At 37.7% G+C, this 21,035-nt stretch overlaps 1 protein-coding gene and 1 long non-coding RNA gene across 2 annotated transcripts; both read right to left on the bottom strand.

The window, feature by feature from the left end:
- Window positions 1–1,088: 1,088 nt before the first annotated feature.
- Window positions 1,089–2,722, bottom strand: LOC110874852. The gene is made up of 4 exons (XM_022123237.2): window positions 2,180–2,722; window positions 1,949–2,038; window positions 1,576–1,866; window positions 1,089–1,512 (listed from the first exon to the last, which is right to left on the bottom strand). Exons 1-4 carry the CDS (start codon window positions 2,720–2,722, stop codon window positions 1,093–1,095), a joined length of 1,344 nt encoding a protein of 447 aa, XP_021978929.2. The 3' UTR covers window positions 1,089–1,092.
- A 291-nt stretch (window positions 2,723–3,013) lies between these two features.
- On the bottom strand, window positions 3,014–3,298 carry LOC118482196. Its single transcript, XR_004867666.1, has 2 exons — window positions 3,128–3,298; window positions 3,014–3,063 (listed from the first exon to the last, which is right to left on the bottom strand). It is a non-coding gene; the product is annotated as an uncharacterized LOC118482196 (long non-coding RNA).
- Window positions 3,299–21,035: the final 17,737 nt, after the last annotated feature.

The raw sequence follows: 21,035 nt of genomic DNA, 5'->3' as shown, positions 1-21,035 counted from the left end.
GACAGACAACGGCACCAACTTTGCTTCAGATGATCTTAAGAACTGGATGAAAGAGATGAACATTGAACACACTTTCACCTCCGTTGCGCACCCACAAGGCAACGGACAAGTGGAAAGTGTGAACAAATGCATCGTCGAAGGGATAAAGGCCAGATTAGGAACAAGGCGGCGCGGATGGGTCGATGAGCTCCCAAGCATTCTATGGGCTCATCGGACCATGCCAAAGACGAGTACCGGCGAAACCCCTTTCAGCCTAGTCTATGGCTCAGAGGCGGTAATCCCGGCGGAGATTGGCCTGCCCTCGCCGCGAATGACCACGGTCAACACGGTTGACAATGAAGCGGAAAGGCGTCTAGACTTAGACTTGTTAGAAGAACGACGCGAAATCGCAAGAATCAGAGAGGCCAAATACAAAACCCAGCTGGAAAGGTACTACAACACAAGGGTTCGCATTTGTACCTTCAATCCAGGGGAGTACGTCTTTCGCGACAACGAAGCATCAAATGCGGAACGCCCAGGGAAATTGGCACCTAAATGGGAAGGCCCATATCTGATTCATGAGGTCCTAGGCAAAGGGGCCTACAAATTGCGCACCTTAGACGGCCACATCTTACCAAGAACTTGGAATGCGCAACAATTGCGCAAATGCTATATGTAATCTTTTCGGCCTTGCGCCATTTTTTCAATTTCGCCACGCTGGCTACGAGCCATTGGCAAATATGTATGAGGCCTAAGAGCCAACTTCTGACTTGAATGAAAACATACGACATGTTTTATTACATTGTTTTTTCGTTACAAATGCATGTTAAACTTCTGATTAGCGCGAAAACACTCCAGCATTGTGAGATGGTTCAAACCACCTCCAAGGCCCTCCGCAAACAAAGCGCGAGACCGGGTGGCCACTTTATACTTAGAAAACGCTTCCATTTATTCGAGCTAATTTAGCATAAGTTTTTATAACAATGCAGTAATTGCAACAGAAAAAGACAAAAGGTTCCATTAACATCTTGCGCAACTGCGCAGCATCATACATAAGACTATCAAAATTACAAAGGCACAAGTGCCTACCAACTAACTACTCCACAAACTCTCCTACTCTTCGCGACGATCATCACCATCATCTCCGTCGTCTTCACCATCATCATCGTTGCCATCATCATCACCATCACCGCCATCATCACCAGCTGGCTCTTCGTCGGACAACTCGACGGTGACCGGTGGGTCGAGGATTGCCTTAAGACGCTGGCACCAGTCGTCTTTCTTTAACGATTCAACAACCAACTCCATGATAGGCAAGGAGAGGTTGTCATAGGAATTTTCAGCACTTGCCAGCGCAGCATCGGCACGATCTGTTACTGAGCAGTGGCTTGTGTCAAATTCTTGCCCAAGCATTTGCTCAACATGATCAGCACACTCCAGGTAACCTCCTCGGTGACCCACCGCACGCGCCGCATCTGTCAGAGCCGCCACAGCGCGATCTAGCTCGTTCGCATTCAGGATGGAGTTGGCAACCTTCAACAAAAGATAAGCATTAAAGAAAAAAAAACTCTTAAGAAAAAAGCACAAGGCACTTACCATCACTACTCCACGAGTGCGCATCCACTCCGCTTCTGAGACAAGTGTATCGACGATACCTTGAGCCTCAGAGTAGTTGGTTTGAGCCACATTCAGCGCGGCAGTGCTCACAGCACGCGCCTCCTCAGCATCAGCAGCCTTGACCTTCTCAGCCTCAAGGTCAATCTCCAAAGACTCGCATCTGTCGATTTGCTCATTCAAGCGACGCTTGAGTTCCGCTATCTCAACGTCCTTGGCATGGAGATCCTTGTCCTGGTTAGACAATTGCACCTTGGCTTCAGTCAGTTCAACCTAAAAATTGACAAACACCTTGAGAATTGACTTAGAGAAATCTCGTAAACAAAAAGGAAAAGCGGGAATCAGTAGAACTAACCTCCATCTGCTGCTTGGCAGTTTTTTCACCCTGCGCTTCCTCCACTTTTGAGGTCAAGTCCGCAACTGTAGCCTCAAGACCAACGATCTTCTGTCGTAGAGCATAAGTACGCTCGTTGTCTTGGGCGCATATACGCTTGAACTCGGCCTTCTCCTTGGCCAGTTGCTCCTCAGCATTGTGGAGTTTTTTCTGCAGCCCCTCGCGGCCCCACTCCTCCGCCTTCTTGTCAGCCTCAAACTTGGCTCTTTCTTCGTCGAGCGCAACTTTCGACTTCTCAAACTCCGCAATTCGCTTCAGAGTACGCTCGCGGTAACCCTCCCAATCGGCACGCTCTCTGACCATCGTCCGCCATTCGCGAACGATCTGATGGTTGGCAGAGCGGGCATTGGCTTCCCCAAGAATATAAGTGCGATATAACATCTCATGGGTTTTTGCCCTTTGCCGATTAACCTCACCAGGGGGGAAGGAATTCAAAAACCATTCACGCGAAGCGCTAAACTCAGCAAATGTATCCTTCTGTTTTAAACTCCAGGGGGCTTGATGGAGGGCATCACCGCGCTCTTCTTCAGTATATGTCTTGTAGTAGATATCTCCAACGGTATCTTTCGCCCCTACCACAGTGGGGTTATAACCCCCAGCTCCACCAGAGCTCGCGCCGCTAGAAGAGTAGCGACCGGACCCTTTCGAAATGTTAACAGGGCCGGTGCTGGCTGGCCTGGTGACCTCAGGACCTGGAGACTTCAAAGGCTGATCCACAGCCTTTTTCGCCGCCATCTCCTTCTCCAAGGCCTGCTTCTTAGCCACCTCAGCCAGCCTCTCCTGCTCCGCCCTGCGCTTCCTATCTTCCTCCTCCTTTTTCTTCTTCTCCTCCTCCTCTCTTTTCTTCTTCTCCTCCTCCTCTCTTTTCTCTCTCTCCTCTACTTCCTTCTTCTTCTTCTCCTCAGCAATCTTCTTCTCTTCTTCTTTCTTACGCGCCTGCTCCACCTTTCGCTGCGCTTCAGCCGCCTTCGCGGCGTCCTGAGCTGCAGCGTCAGTGGACCTGACGGTTATCTTGGGCCTTTTTGCCCCCGCCTCAACGAATGTAACCGCCTTTTCAGGGGTCTTCTTCTTGATCTCTACAAAACAAGGCACGTATAAGCAAAGAAGTTTTTTAGAAAAGACAAGAAGAAAAGAACATACCAGGAGAAAATTGATACAACGAGCGCAGCCTGCTCGTCTTCCCTATCGCAGGGATCACAACAGATTGAGGCGCGGAGGCCACACCAGTTGTAGCCTCGCTCCTACCCCTCTTTCGCCCAATAAGTCGGGCACCAGCATCTTCCTCCTCTTCTACATCTTCGGGAAAACTGGGGGTCGCGCCAGCATCGGGGTTACGAGAACCCGCGCTCCCAGAACTCTTCGACCCACCAGCACCAGCTTTTCCCTTAGCTACATGAGTTAAACCTTCATATGAGTCACTGATGATCACATAATCATCCAAGTCACGTTGACGAAGGCGAAGAGTACCTTTGCCAGCAGCAGCTGTTGCGCGACTAGGGCCAGTGCCCTTGCTGGTCACCTCCGGCTCCGCTTTCTTCTTCTTCTTCACCGGTTTCTTCTTTTTCTCCTCTGGGTCAATCCCCAGGTCGCGCAACACACCTGCAAATATTTTAGACCAAGAGCTTAGCTCGCCGTTGGAAGACCCTACGGACTCCTCGCTGGAAAGATAGAAAGTTTCTTTCCCAGCGAGAGTCACAGAGCGCAATGGACGAGGTTTTGGGTATTGCGCACCTTCAGTAGCGGTCGGCGGCGAAGCGAAAGCATCAGCAGCTGGAAACATGAAGTTTCCTTTAATCTGGTCATACCAGCTCTCTTCATCATCGCGCACTGCGCGAACACCCATGGAGCCACCAAAGGTAGTGAAGGCAGCTTGGTAGAGTTGCGCTTCTATAAATAAAAAAGGGTAAGAAGCATTTGCAGCAAATTTACTTAGAAATAAAAAACAAACAAAGGTCTAACCTTGATCGCCAAGCTTTAGCACAGGAACCTCCCTGCTGCTAGGTGACCACTGGTCACTCATCTTGGCTGCAACTAAAACATTTTCCCCAAACACCCGGTTAGGGGTTGGGGTCAACTGTTGGTACCACAAAGCCGTTTTCGGGATCGGCAGATCTTCCTTGGGTATGGCCTCAGTCCATTCCCTAAAGGTCATAGCGACCGGCACGACTTCTTCCCTGATGAAGAAGAACTTGGGTTTCCAGTCATGGAAACTCTTTGGTGGATTTAACAAAATCTTTTTCGCCGCACCTCGGCTGGCAAACGAAAAGAACCCCATCGTCCTCTGGAGTTGATAGAATGATCGAAATTTGTCGACAGTTGGCTCGATGCCATGAGACTGGCATAAGAACTCGAAGTGTCGCACCCTCACCATCCCGGGTGGACTCATCTGAGATATGTGAAACTGGTAGTAAGAAAGGATACTACCCAGGAAGTTGGTCGCCGGCAACCGGAAATTACCCTGAAGAAAGAAATCTTCATAAAGGGTAATATAGCCGGGTGGGGCATCAGCCGCGGTTTGGCCCTGAGCCGGATACCGGGCGTCCCACTCCGGTGGGAATCTGAAGCTTCGAACAATCTGTTCGAACAGACCTAGGTCCCATCTAAGGACTGGAACCGGTCCTTCCTCACTAGCAGGAACCTCTTGATGCTCTTCACTCATGTTTCTAAGAGGATCTGGAGAAAAGGCTCGAAGAAGGTTTGAAGATTTGAAGAAATCTTGAAGAAAATGAAGAACACTTTGAAGATTCAAAGAGTTTCGAGAGGAAATCGGAGAAGAAACGAAGAGAAAGTGAATCTCTCACCTTTCTCTCCGGATATTTATACCCATCGCATTTAATGCGATGGGTAACCGTGCCGCACTAGCCGCAAGGGCAACCAACGAGAGGTTGCCACGTCGAGCGGGAAAACAGGGACGACGGTTACCACGCGCGCGTGGCATCCACTCTCCTGACATGAAGTGCAACCGCCGCAGGCGGCATGATGACACCCGTGCCAGGGGTCAACTCAAACGTCGCCCTCAGCGACTTATCTCACCAACCTGTCAGAGGTTCAAATTTCGAAGTTTCCCGCCATAAAACGTGCAAATAACTTCATGCAGAAGTCACAAGAGTCGCGCCAGATATACGTAAACTACTAATACCTCGCGCGATTAAAAGGACAAACAAGATATCACTCGACACCTGCCTAGTACCTGCGCATCGAAAACAACAGTTTTCTACATGCGCCTTACAAGTCAAGACCAAAAGGACAACTTCCCCTTCTCTTATTTTTATTAAGTCCAGAGCTCCAACCACTTGCGTTGCGCATGGTGCAGCACTGGACTGGGGGGACTTGAAGGGGTATGGTCCCAAAAAGTCGCGCAAACCTCATAACAGGTTGCACGTGAGACCATACTCCTTAGCATAACAACTTGATAATAACAACCTCGCGCAACTTACGTCACATTATGACTTACCCCCGCGCGAGGAAGAGCACATAATAAAGTCAGATAGCAACACTTAGCATAAAAACAATGGTATAAGTGAGCACACTAGCCCCGCGCGGGTTAGTTGCCACCAAGCAAAATCCTCTCCATAAGAAGACGCGCTGTTACCTACAGAGGTACACAGGGTACAAGTGGCAGTAAAAAGAGCCAATGAACGTCCAGCAGGCTCTGTTCCATCGTGCGCCACGATCTTCTGACGATAAGTACACAAGGACGCCTACATGGCACCAATCAAGAGACGGGGACAACTGTCCCACGATCTCCACTTGTCTGCTGATGACAGAAGGGACAACAAGGCCGACAACAATGACACGTGGCTCCAATCAAGGTGCGCCAGCACCGACGAGCATCTAGAAGCCACTAAGCAGTCGAGGCCAGCAAGGCAAAGAGCATATTCGTCGTTGTCCGTTTCTGGCCCAAGGCCCATCAGCCCACAACCTCTTACACCTCTCCGGCTATAAATAGAGACCTTCATTCCTCAGGTTATGGATTCTATTCTCTCGGCTCTTACTCTTAGCTCTTACTCTTAGCTACTTAATTACTCTCAAAGCAGTCGCTTATTCTCACGCCGGAGCCCGGTTAAGAGGGAAACCCCCACATTCCCCTCTTAACGAGTAACGGTGTTCTGTTTTGCAGGTTGATTAACCAGTCGGAGCTCAAATACCTCAAAGAAGATTAACCACTATGATAGGAACATAAACCCCTCTAATTAATACCTTAATTAGATCACTGTTTCTTCAATATCTGTAACAAAAAAAAAACCTTCAATTTCAAAATTAAGAAGAATCAAACTTTCGATTAAAACAGAGGAATGCGAAGAATCAACATCTTTTGATTAGGATTCGATTTAGATAATCCTCCAATTAGAACAATGCGATTTCACTCACTTGAAGAATCTAGAATCAGTCTCTGAAACGATTCACGTTTTTGCTCTTCTTCTTCAGGTCTGGTTTTTATTGTGATTTGGATCTGATTGATAGTTTAAAGTACGATTATTTGGATTCTGTTAGTTAAGTATAAAATTACTAGGTTTGTTTTGACGTTGAGGTGATTTTTAGTTATGTATATGGAGAATTGGTGGAACTAGGGTTTCTATGACTGAATTTGAGTCAGAAATCGTTAGCTTTGTTTGGAAATTGATGTTAATTTTAGTTATGTATATGGAGAATTGGTGGAATCGGGGTTTCTATGATTGAATTGGACTCTAAAATTGTCAAGTTTGTTTGGACATTGATGTGATTTTTAGTTATCAGGTTCCGGATTTGATGTTAATCAATCACATGAAAATTGATTTTGAATAGTGATTGTTGATCAATCACGTGCCATCTTATGTTCACTAGATACAGCAACAGTATGGTTTCAATACAGAGTCTGATTTTGTTTAGTTGGGTTTTTACGACTCTTAGGGTCTTATCGTATTTTGAGTTTTTGTTTGAAATTGGTAGATAAAATAATAGGATTTTTACTTTAGTGTTATTAGTTTTCAGCATAATAAGTTGCAGTAGCAGTTTGCATTGTTGTGAAATGGGATTTTCATGGTGGATATTTGGGATTTACACTGAATAGTTATTGCTCAATATGATTTAAAACTTGATAACCCTTAATAAAAGTTTAGCGCATACAAACTTAACATCATAGATACTGATTTTGTAGATTTCAATCTACTCATTAAGATATCATGCTACCAATCATCATTGATTATAATGGGTAAAAAAATTGGTAAAGAAAAAAGTATATATCTAAAGGTTTACACATGTGTAAATCATGTTGGAGTTTGTAGATGACTATATTTGGGGCAACAAATTTTAACATATTCCTCAAAATAAATTAACATTATCTTAAAATCAGATTCCTTCAAATATATCGCTCTCCCCTTGATCTTAAATTTTCTTTAATGCAGATTCTTTCAAGGTTAATGTGATCGAATACACAACCAGTGCTTTCAGGAGTCATGGTGAGAAAATCTAAAGCTTAATTTGTGGTTGAACTCGGGTGCAATTTAGTTCACTGTAAAAAAAATGTTTACACATGTGTAAGTAAGATGCTTACACATGTGTAAACCATCTTAGTTAATATTATATTTGTGTAATTAAGCAACTTACACATGTGTACACAAGATGTTTACACATGTGTAAGTTGTTTACACATGTGTAAATCATCTTAGTTAATATATCATTTGTGTGAATAAGCAATTTACGCATGTGTAAGTGAGCAGTTTTGATCATTTACACATGTGTAAGTCAGCCGAATTATTTGTTTAGAGTAACAGTAAAAACAAATAGCTTAATAGTATTGTACATTTGTTACTTTGATCAGGCACATTTTAGAAAAAAATGGTACATTCTACTGTTGGTTGGAAAATGATATAAAGAACTTTGAGAGGTCAACTGTGGAAGCCCGAAAAATGATGCGAAGATTGTACTTTGAAAAGTGAATATTCACCGAGAAGATGTGATCAAGAAGATATTGGAGTTTGAGAGGGAAAAAAAAGACTGGATGATATTGTGGATTATGACTTGTTCCTATGTTATCGTAATTAGCGTATATCAAGGATTACAACTTATGTTTTCATCTTATCATGGTTACTGTATATCAATGATTATGACTTGTTATGCAATTTAATATTTTTGATTATTTATAATACTATTTTGGTTTAACTTCACATTTTACATGTGTGTAATACAGCTGCAAATGTGTATAAAATAAACAAACATAATGATCATGAACAAATTTACACATGTGTAATACAAATGCACATATAGTGATAGTAAAAGGTTTACACATGTGTAATTCAGATGCACAAGTGTAAAAGAGAATCAAATAAGTTACATTGAATAATTTTCAAATGTGCAAGACATATCACATAAGAATACATGTAATTTACACAAGTATAAAACAAACAACTTACACATATGTAAACCAGTTGCACATTATGTAAAAAAAGACCCAAATATATGACAGAGGGCAGTTACACATGTGTAATTCATCTGCACATATGTAATACATGCAAAGATATGTAACGGCGAATAGTTACACATGTGTAAAACTCATACAAATATGTGATAGTGAACAATTTACGCATGTGTAATTCAACAACATATATTTAAAACAAACAAAGATACGTGACAATGGAATATGAACCAACTTAGTTTTTTAAGTGCATATTCTGTCTCAAATGTAACCAAATTCATTGGACAAACAACCCATGAAAACGAAGGTTAGCATCATAAGAATACAGTATTCACTCACACATTTGTAAAACATACACTTACGCATATGTATAATCAACTGTTACACATACATAAATGAATAGACACATAAAAATTCTTACATCACCATTAACATTCTCACTCGTCCGATGCAGCCTTACTTTTTCACTTAAACATCACTTACGTACGTATACGTACATGTCCTCGTATCTTCCAGCTTTGAAATAGTCTTTTACAATAGTAGCACATGTCAAAAGTATTTTAACACGACTTTTGTCTATTAACATTCATAACTCTCGTTTGCCAGTGATCCTTTTTCATGCCCCACCAGTACCGATATGGTTTTCGACACCGACTAGTGACAATGAACATATTACACATGTGTCAAACCTATTACATAAGAATGAATGAATTTTAATTAAAATAAAAATGGTTTGATGCAAACTATTACTTATATCAACAAAATTGGTTTAAAGTGCCACAGATAATACCACATAATTTTGACTTAGACTCCACAGAACACCTCTCAACCCTCCAACATGGAAATAGCAGTGAAACAAAGATTATTATCAATGAAGAAACAAAACAATTTCTAGGATTATTTATTCTGATTATCTTCTATTCTTCAGATCGATTACATAAGAAACTAGATAAAACCCATGTTGCTAATAGTTGAGAGTAAATGGGAAAACTACTTGAAAAGCAAACTAAATACAACAGTATTTAAGTGTACCACTTTAATTTGATGGCTACCAAGACCAGTGAAGCTGAACAGAACTAGACAAGAAGACAGAACATACACATACAAAGTTCGTCCATATAGCTAGATTTAGAAAAACATTTCGAATGAGCAACATGGGCTCAAGTTCTAATATCACCCATTTACTCAGCAAACCAAATGGGTCAAAAATGACATGTTTTAACTCTATAATGCCTGGCCCAGATGTGTGTAGACCACCTGCAGAAGTAGATCCACCAATCTGGTTGTTATTTTTTAATTAATCAGTAGGTAGAATATTTATCAACCTCTGTAACCCAATCGTCTGTATGGGGGCCCACACACCAAAACTGAATGTGGGATCCTATAATATTAGGTGTACCAAAGTAGGAAAACAGACTCTCGGAAGGATTCCCATCATTAATGATATACAAAGTCTATTTCGAACAAACTTTGCAGCGAATTAAAATGTAACGGCAGGGCAGCAGATAGCATGCGATACCAAATATACAACTCGTTCTACTTGCCCGACGATTCCAAATCAAAATTAGGATACACTTTAAACGTTGCTTTAGCTAATATGATATTGAATTTATATAATGCTTTTGACCACCAGAACTACCTTTACACTATGTAAAACACAAAACTCACTTTGGCATTTTAACAAACAGGTTATGTGCAATGAGAAATGATACAATAATTCCTTTTCATGCCCATATTTTATCCCTAAATTCAACAAAATCAGGACACTTAATGGAAAGATGAAATAGTGTACATACCACACAAATGCCCAATTATCAGAGTTAGGGTTTTGGTAGTCGTCGCATCCAAGAAATTGGAAGAATCTGATGTTTCTCCATCTCTAACGAACCGCAAAACTACAACTACCAATCTGCAAATCGAATCAGAGTAATGGATAAAATCGAACCAGTTCATCAGAGATCTAGGGAGGTCGTGACTGCACGCGAATTTTGAATCATGGATGCGCGTATTTTCCGGCGACTGAAACCAGGGGCGACAGTTTTAAGCTCCTAGCAAGCTGGGGGAATGGTGATTTTACTGGGTGGTCTAAATCATTGGGTTGTAGATTTACCAATTTAACCTTTTAATTAAAATTCCAAGGAATATAAATGTGTGGCTGATAATTGTTCTCACTGTTCTCACAAAAGATGGGTGTTCTCATTTAAATTCTCCCCTATATATATATAGCTTTTAGGGTTAGGGTTTAGCTATTAGGATTTAGGGTTTGGCTTTTATGGTATTATATTAGGGTTTATAGTTTAGATTTTACAATTTAGCTTAAGTTTTAGTCTTATGGTTTAGGTTTAGAGTTTATGGTTTAGCTTTAAAATTTAGGATTTAAAGTTTCTAGTTAGAGTTCGACGAGCTAGTTCCAATGCCACTCGAATGACTCCAATCGGAGTTCATTTAAGTCTGCTCCTCTCGGCCCCTCACTTTTTTAGTGTTCTTCGTTGAACCCAACCATATATAGGTAGAGGTTCCTGTAAAAAAAAGGGTTTTTTTTTGTGAGAAAGGTAAGAAAGAATCTACACCATTAGATCTTTGATCTAATGGTTGAGATCATAATGACAAAATTGTAAATAATGTTTACTATTAAACATATTAATTTTCTAGATTAAGAGTATACAGGTAAATTTAACATTTTTAAATTAAGAAACTAACATTAATGCACATGCAACTTCCCCTGTCTTTTTTAAACGCCGATAACTTTTTATACGTAACTTTTTTTTTAAATTACACCATAATAACGAGCGTTTTTTATCTTTAATATGAGTACCATATTGCAATACTTATATAGAAAAAAAATATGTTTCGATCAGTTGTTTAGTCCATGATGTTTTATCTATGTTCATATAGTGGTGTTTTAATTGTACTGTGATTCAAAGTGTGGTGTCTTAAACACATACTGGAAAGCGTGGTGTTTTTTTATCTACTGGAATGTAGGTTTTAAAACACCATGGTGTTTTAACATATGGAATCTGGAACATCTACTAGCATGCAGATGTAAAACACCATGCATGCAGGTTTAAAACACAATGTACAATAACCATACTATGAACATTATACTAAGACCACATTCTAGAAATGGAGGTAGTGTCTTTAATAGTGTTTATACTTATTGAATGATAATATATACTTATTGAATGGTGTTATATAATTATTGAATGGTGTTATATATGTGTTGAATGGTGATTTTGCAGTGTTATTCGTAGTGTTTTTATAGAGATCTTTAAAATGGTGTTATATACTTATTGAATGGTGTTATATAATTATTGAATGGTGTTATATACGTGCTGAATGGTGGCTGCAGTGTTATTCGTAGTGTTTTTATAGAGATCTTTTAAAAAAAATCATGTTCCTATAAATAAGGTGGCAGTTATGGAAGGTTTTGAAGTAATTGAATCAATGATAAAATTACTTGTTTACCCTTTTGAATTAATTTAGATTGAGGATACATGTCATCTCCACAATATTTCTCACACTTCTCACACTTTTAACCTTTTTTACAATAACTTTACCCTATATATATATATATATATATATATAAGTTATGCATGGGTTTTTTCAACCCTAATTACGTGCGTAATTATGCATATAACATGCGTAATTAGGGTTGAAAAAACCCATGCGTAATTCTGAATTTAACATGATTTTCATGTTTGGTGGCATGCGGGTTTTGATTTGTTATAACTTGCATAATTATGTGTAACAACCCGACTTTTTGAAGTCAAAGTCAAAGGAAGAAAAGATTGCTAATTCGATATGTCATTCCTTGCTTAATTATTACCTGTACTCTTCGACCCGATAATCGATACTTTAGTTTACGTTATTTTAGTTGTATTATGTGGAATAACAATGCAATAAACGCAATTAAACGCTAATCTACTTAACGTTATCTCATCACAATCGCATCGCAACTCGAATCGCAGTTCTGGATATTGTTTTATGTGTGTGTGCTATTATGCGTTACTTGTGCATGTTTATATTTATTTTGAGGTGATTATTCGCAAACGCAATCGCAACTCTATCGCAACGCAATCTCATCGCGGAAAAGAACACTAAGTAATACTTTTATGATTATTAGTAGCTATGTTATTTGTGTAACTATTGTTTAATTCTATCGCATCGCTTACTCGCAACGCTCAACACACGAAACAAAAAGTCGGAAACTAACTCACTCAAGCCATCCGATCGAATGGTCATCCGTCCGGATGACCATCCGATCGGATGGCCATCCAATCGGAAGGCCCTTCGATCGAATCACTCCCACCGCCTTTCTCCTCTTTCCCCTATAAATACTCACCTGTCACATCACTGTTCATGATGTGATAGCTCTCCTCTGACCAGCGCATTCTCGGCCCTTTTTTCCCTCTATTCCTCGCGATTCTTGTAAGTTTTCATCTCAAATCTTGTACTTCCTTGATCTACACACACTTTCTCATCAATTTCACGCACAAATCTCAACTTTTCACCAGGAAATCTGTGGATTTGGGCTGTTCAAGGGTGATGTCATCATGGAGTTCTCATGAACACCAAAGTGTGACCTCATTCCACCAAGAACAACTCAGATCTAAAGAATTTCTACAACGTTTAAACACCGATTTCACCTAAATCTAAACAAAATCAAGTGTTTCAAACTTTTCTTCAAACATTCTTCACTTTTCACTCAAAATCGTTAGAATCTGTACTCAGCTCGGTTCTCTACCAGTACTCATTCGGGTGTTCTACCCCTTTCTCTGGTAGAGAACCGAGCTGAGAACGGGTTTTTATCGGAGAGACAACCGATTCACGGGTTGAACATGAAACACCGTCATGAACAACTGGTTTAGATCGAACAGGGTGATTCCCGTCCGACCGGATGAGTTGGACCCGAAAGGGGTTTCCGTTGTTTGACACGTTGTCATACCGTCTCGGTTCAATCGCAAAACTTAACGGATTTTACAAAGTTTGAAACGAAACAGGTTGCTCGAACGGATAGCCATCCGACCGGACCACCATCCGATCGAATGACTATCCGATCAGGTGACTGGTATGTTCAACACTTAAACATTTTCACAAAACCTCAAAGCATGTCAGTTGCAAACGAAAGGCCATCCGACTGAACGGTCATCCGTCCGGATGACCATCTGACCGGATGACCTGATTTGTAGAAATACTTCTCACTTTTTGAAATGCTACAACGAAAACTTCAAAGTTCACATCATACACAAACACATCCATCCCAGACGGACAACCCTCCGACCGAATGGTCATCCGTCCGGAAGGTCATCCGATCTGATCACTATCCGTCACTCAGCTCACTCAACACCGTTTTACGCACTGTTCAACGCTTATACTGTCGTTATCTGATCAGGCTAATCTCTCAGCGTTCCCTTCAATCCAAGCTTGTGTTATTTATTTAACACGAACTATGAGTATACTCGATCCCTTTTTGCTTAACGCACTTTTGGGTGTTACATACATTACCTATACTAAATCACATCGACACACAACGCAAACACATTTTATACGCTAACCGCTCTGCATGTTATACATGTTATTCGCTGAATGCTTGTATGTTATGTTTACACAGTGATTGTTGTCTGACACCTTAGCAACGATAGTACTATAGTTTGGACTCAGCACCTGTCGTGGACAGGGGTTGTTAAGGGTATTTCTTCACGTGTCACAGTGGTGATATGTGTTGCGCATTCTACAACTCGCAGTCATGTCTGTGCATATTTCATTGTCGATAACTTACTTGCGTCACATTTCTACGTGTTACATGCCGGTTATGCGTAAATCGCTTTCGCTATTATTATACTATTAAACTTGTATGCTCACCTTTACACTATGTGTATTGACTTTATTTTAACGTATGTGATAGGTGTTTAGGATGCTATGCTATATCTGTTTTTGTGGAATCAAGCTATGGGAGTCTAGAAACGAACTAAATAATTTATGAGTTGTCAGAACAATGTTTTGTCTTTGAGAACACTATGTCTGTAATAACTGTTTTATTTTGATATGTTATGGTATGGGACATGACGTTAAATATCTGGTAAATATAGTTGTTATGGATTCTCCTGGACAATCTGTTTCGCTCAGTGTCGTGCCCCAATGTTTCCGCCATCGGTTGGGGTGTGACATTATGCATTCTAACACACGTAATTATGCATTATAATGTGCGTAATTATGTAGTAAAAGGTGCGTAGTTAGGGCTTAACCCAACACATGCGTAATTGCGCAATAATGTGTGTAATTATGCAATAACGTGCGTCATTATGTCAAGTTAATTACTATTGTGCCACCACGTTCAATTAAATGCCTAGAGTAGGTCAGATGTGAGGTTGAGATGCTCGTGTACGTTTCGCACGATAAGATGGTCTTGTATGTTAAACAATCTCTCTCCCCCTCCTCTCTCTCTCTCTATATATATATATATATATATATATATAGGGGAAGGTTCATTTGAGAAAAATTTAATGTGAGAAGAAAAAGAAGAAAGGGCATATTAGTAAAATACTATTTCATTTATAACTGATATCATTAATTTTTCTCTCTTTAATTAATTAGTCAACTAATCATTAATTATTCTACATATAATCTACAAAACCTACACATATCAAAATTTTCCTACATATACCCTACACATTATAGAATTTTATCCTACACAGCCAAAATTTATCCTACACACCTCGAAATATATCCTACACAACTCGTAATTTATCCTACACAACTAGTAATTTATTCTACACTTTAAATTAAGTTGTTTTTTTTAATTTTGAAAAAGTATGTATTTTGAAAATGAGTTACAAATTTAATTTAGTTAGTTATTAAAATGGAAGAATACAAATTAATGATTTATATAAGTTTACCAATATACCCTTATATTAAAATTAAATGCAAATATTAAATGAAGTAAAATGAAGCATTCTTATTGGTTGAAACTTCTTCTTTTTTCTTCTTACAAAAAAATTCTTCTCATTTGAACCTTCCACTATATATATATATATATATATATATATATATATATATATATATATATATATATATATATATATATATATATATATATATATATGGAGGGGCTCATGCGAGAACCACTCTTATTGTGAGAACCTTGAGAACCAATGTAAACACAACCTAAAATAGCCAAAAAAACTTAACCCCCCCCCCCAAAAAAAAAAAAACCTAAACCCCCCACCCCCCCCCCAAAAAAAAAAAAACCTAACCCCCCCCCCAACCCCCCCACCCCCCCCCCCACCCCAAAGCTAAATGCTAAAAACTAAAACCCCTAAAATACCTAAAAAAAACCTAAACCCCCCCTCCCCCCCCCCCCCAAAAAAAAAAAAAAAACCTAAACCCCCTCCCCCACCCCCCAAAAACCTAACCCCCTCCCCAAGCTAAAATACTAAAAACTAAACCCTCAAAAAACCTAAAAAAAATCTAAAAAAATAAAAAAAAATCTAAATTTTTTTTAATATTTTTTATGCCCAAATCGCTACTTTTAGTGGCCCAAAAAAAATTTTTTTTTTAAATTTTTTTTAGCTTCGAAAAGTAGCGATTTTTATATAAAAAATATTAAAAAAAATTTGTGTGATTTTTAACTATTTTTAGGCTTTTTTGGTATGTTCACATTGGTTCTCGCGGTTCTCACAATAAGAGGTGGTTCTCGCATTATCTTCTCCCTATATATATATATATATATATATATATATTTATTTATATATATAGGACAAAGATCCGTTAGGAACCAACCTTTATTGCGAGAACCGCGAGAACCAGTGTGAACACAAACAATAATACTTAAAAAAATCTAAAAAACACCCAAAAAATTTTTTTTTTATTTTTTTACTATTTTTTATATAAAAATCGCTACTTTTAGTATCCAAAAAAAAAAAATTTTTTTAAATTTTTTTTTTTTTTTTAAATTTTTTTTTTTTTTTGGCTACTAAAAGTAGCGATTTGAACATAAAAAATAGTAAAAAAATAAAAAAAATTTTAGATTTTTTTTTTTATTTTTTTAGATTTTTTAGGTTTTTTGGGGGGTTTAGTTTTTAGCATTTTAGCTTTGGGGTGGGGGGGGGGGGTTTAGGTTTTTGGGGGGTGGGGGAGGGGGGTTTAGGTTTTTGGGGGTGGGGTGGGGGCCGGGGGGGGTTAGGTTTTTTTAGGTTTTTTGAGGGTTTTAGTTTTTAGCATTTAGCTTGGGGGGGGGGGGTTAGGTTTTTTTTTGGGGGGGGGTGGGGGGGGGGTTTAGGTTTTTGGGGGGTGGGGGTTAGGTTTTTTTTAGAGTTTTTTTAGGTTTTTTTAGCTATTTTAGCTTGTGTTCACATTGGTTCTCGCGGTTCTCGCAATAAAGGTGGTTCTCGCATGAACCTTACACTATATATATATATTTATATATAGGGCAAGGTTCATTTGAGAACCACATTTATTGTGAGAACCAATGTGAACACTAAAAAAACCTACCCCCCCCCCCCCCCCACACCCAAGCTAAAATGCTAAAAACTAAACCCCTAAAAAACCTAAAAAAATCTAAAAAACACACAATTTTTTTTAATATTTTTTATGTAAAAATCGCTACTTTTAGTAGCCAAAAAATAATAATTTTTTTAGTAACGAAATATAGTGATTTTAATTTAAAAAATATTAAAAAAAATTATGTGTTTTTTAGTTATTTTTAGGTATTTTTGGTTGTGTTCACATTGGTTCTCGCAATAAAGGATGATTCATAACGGATCCTTCTCCTATATATATAGTTACTAGATTAGTTTCCCGTGTGTTACACGGGTTCGAACAATTTAAACTTTATAATAAATATTTCTTGTAAATGTAAATAAAAGACGGAGACATTTATATACCAAATTGATATAAATGAGTTAATATAAAGATGATTTATGTTAGTATTATAAAATTAATCAAAAAAACATGTAATCAAATTGTCGTTTAAAATAATACAAAAATAAATATATTATATAATACTCATTATTGTATTTACGTATTACATTACACTTATATAATGAGAAATAAAAGGTTACAATTATAACTCGCACATTACCGAAAGTAATTTGTATCCAAAAAATATTCACATAATTCATAAATATCTATATATTTATTTGTACACAACATTAAATCTTTTATTCATAATTTTACCACCTCTATCTAGAATTAGTAGTTTTACCTCGTCTCTACTCTTAATTATTAATAATGTCAGATACAACTGATCATAGGTGAATCCAGTAATACTGAAAATAAACCAACATTGGATAATATTAATAAACAATAGTACTTTTTGTCATACATATATATTAATAGTTATGCTAAAAGATATAATATTTATGTATAACAATATTAAAAAAATGTAATCAATTGTAGATTTCAAAAATAAGTATAACAATATTAATAAAATGTAATCAGACCATGTGGAGTGGTTAAACAAAATAATGCCCCCACCATGGGGCATTATTCGACACGTGGCAGTCCAGTCAGCATGGGGCGTTATTGCAAAAGTGGCGTAGTGGGAATAATGCCTGATAATGCCCTTCCAATCATTAAACAAAAAAAAACAAACTATTTTCTCATTGGTGGGTCAAACCCAGTCAACCATTCCACAAATTGAATTAGGCGTTTTATATATAATGCCCCACCAATTTTTTTTCAAAAATAATGCCCTATGTAATGGCGGAGGGGGCGTTTTTTTGCCCTATAATGCCCACTACACATGGTCTCAATATTAATAAGATGTCATCGTATTAATTTGATTTTGAAAATTAAAATCTATATATAATAAAAAAGAAAGTCAATGAACAGTGAAAAAGAAAGTTGATTTATTATTTATTTTTTAAATTAAAATTAGAATGGAATTAATAGTAACATCATTGATGATCAAATGGTATCGGGTATAGGTACCGGTCTCAAATTTACCAAACCAGTGTATTTTCGGTACCGGTTCTGCACAGGTATTCACCAGTTTTTACCCTCAACTACCGGTGTCGTACCAGTACCGACCGGTACCATGCTAGGTATATTCGGTACCGGTACCCAATTTTGGGGATTTCGGTAACGGTATTTTCGGTATCGGTTGGTACCGAGCTCATCAAATCCTGTAGCAAAGCAGCAATGCAAGTAATTGCATCGTTTAGATTACTTTTCATACACACAGTAAGTAAACTGTATTTTGTTTGGATGAGGTTTTATATACACAACAACTTATTTTGCTTTCTTTTTTGTCTTTTTCTGTAATGAATGAATTGTAGCATGTAAAATTAACTTGGATATTTAGAATATTGATAAGCAAATCGTATCAAATCCTGTAAACAAATTGGTATCGTATCGGTAACAAATTTACTATACCAAATCATTTTCGGTACCAATTTGGTACCCACCTTTTGTCGTTTTCAGAATCGTTACTTTCGGTTCGACACCGGTCTAGCACCATACATGTATTTATTGATTTTTACCTTCAAATACCATACCGTATTGTACCGAGCATTTTCGGTGCCGGTACCTAATTTCGATGATTTTCCGGATCGGTACTTTCGCTGCCGTTACCAGTACCGAGCTCATCCATATTTTAACGTGTTAGCACCGTAATAACTGAACTGAAAACAACCGAATTTCCAACGTGTAGGTCCTATTATTATATATTAGGTTATTTAAAATCGTTTTTTATGACGGGGTGACTATCCTTACCATGTCATTTTATTTATGATTTGATATTCGGTATCTGTTTGACGTTACTGACACGCCTTTTGTAGTCATTGGGTCCCGCCGCAACGCGCGGACGGAAAGTAACTAGTTTGGATAAAAATATTAAGTAGGGATTAATTTATTCTTCCCAAGATTTAAGGATTAAATTTTTAATTTAGGATTAAGTAATAAAACTAAAAGGATTATGTTTAAAACAGAAAAATAGAATTATAGATAACCTCAAGTATTTCAAATTGATTTACTTATATGTATAGATAGATTGTAGTACATTTTCAATCCTCAAAAAAAGAAAAAATCGAAATATATAACTTAGTAAATCAACTAAATAAAACCCAATATGAAATAAAACTTTAAACTTAGTAAAATTAGTTGATAGACAATGTATATTTTTTCCGTAACATGTTATCATGATTAACAACATATCATCGTATTAATTTGATTTTGAAAATTAAAATTTGGATAAAAATGTTAAGTAGGGATTAAATTATTTTTTCCAAGATTTAAGGATTAGTTTTTTTTTTTTTTTTTTTTTTTTTTTTTTGAATTTAGGATTAACTAATGAAACTAAAAGGATTATATTTAAGGCGGGAAAATAGAATTCTAGATAGCCTCAATGATTGCCATGTGTCTCAAATTGGTTTACTTTATTATATACATTTATTATATGTATAGATTTAAAAAAAAACATTAAAGCTTAAAACCTAATAACACTTTAAAACCCATTAACCTTTTAAATAAAACCAGCCCAATTAACCAATCTCAATAACGATTTTAGTTTGGCCCATCTAAGCGCATTTGTCATTTAACCAATCTAAACTAATTTAACCCAATTAAAAAACTTAAATTTTAAACCAAATTTAAAAAATAAACTAGCGGCAATTGAAAATTGGCAAAAATAGTGGCAATTGAAAATTGGCAAAAATAAAATAAAATTATGTGATTCTGTGGATTCACTTTGGCCTTTTCATTCGCAACCGGTTATCAGTAGAGGTGCACAGAAAAACCCGTACTCGGAGGAACCGGATCCGAGAAAAAAATCCGAAACTGGTTATTTTTGTACCCAGGTATTTTATACATGTAACCAAACCCGAAGGCTGACCCTACCCGTATGGTATGGATAGCGTATACATTTTGAGCTGAATACCCGTACCAAACTTATACCCGAAAATACCGTATACCATACTCAGTTATACCTTATACCCGATATTGTTTTGTAACATCCGGTAGAATACCCTAATATTTAAAGTATATTTTTATGTCTACTTTAACACTTTTATATTTAAGTTTTTTTTAATGCATATTATAAAGCAAACAATTTGTAAAATAGTGAATTTATGTTATTATAGTTTATTATAATTACTTTTTACAAATTACAAACCAAATGTAATTCTTAAACTTTGTGTAAACTAATAAAAAAATTTATTTTTTGGGGATTTTAACCTGGACTCATACTAGGTTATGCCTGAACCTGATCATACCCTACTCGGGTACTTTGGGTATGGTTTTTCTACTCAATACTTGTACCCAATTTCTCTCAATACATGATCATACCCGGAATCAGGTTTAAAAAAAACGATTTGTGCACCTCTGGTTATTGGCATTCCACAATTGGAGGAGACCTAGTGAAAGATGGGCCATCCAAGCCCATTTGACAGACGTAGAATAGTGAGGAGACGAGGCTTGTAGAAGGTCCGGAGACATAGGTGCAGAAGGGGGTTTAAATTGTCTTTTTTTTTTTTTTTTTTTTTTTTTTTTTTTTTTTGTTAAGAAAAATGAATGGGTGATATGATATATTTTTGTGATAAAGCCCATCCATGGGGTCAACATCTGGCAAGCCTGGAATGTCAAGGTTTTCGAGAACAAGTTCATCCCGGTGCGTGAGATGGTTCAACGTATAAAGGACAAGTCATATTTGTGGGTCAC

Source organism: Helianthus annuus, chromosome 9 (genome assembly GCF_002127325.2).
Source record: "Helianthus annuus cultivar XRQ/B chromosome 9, HanXRQr2.0-SUNRISE, whole genome shotgun sequence".
Classification (NCBI taxonomy): Eukaryota; Viridiplantae; Streptophyta; class Magnoliopsida; order Asterales; family Asteraceae; genus Helianthus; species Helianthus annuus.
The sequence above is the reverse complement of the archived record's forward strand: the minus strand, read 5'-3'. Positions and strand labels throughout refer to the sequence as shown.

Excerpts from the sequence above, each read along its gene's own strand:
- LOC110874852 (XM_022123237.2), bottom strand. The coding sequence starts at position 2,722 with ATGGCGGCGAAAAAGGCTGTGGATCAGCCTTTGAAGTCTCCAGGTCCT. Across the intron at positions 1,867-1,948 it reads CTGCCAAGCAGCAGATGGAG|GTTGAACTGACTGAAGCCAA; the intron begins GTTAGTTCTACT and ends GTCAATTTTTAG. Across the intron at positions 1,513-1,575 it reads GCACTCGTGGAGTAGTGATG|GTTGCCAACTCCATCCTGAA; the intron begins GTAAGTGCCTTG and ends CTTTTGTTGAAG.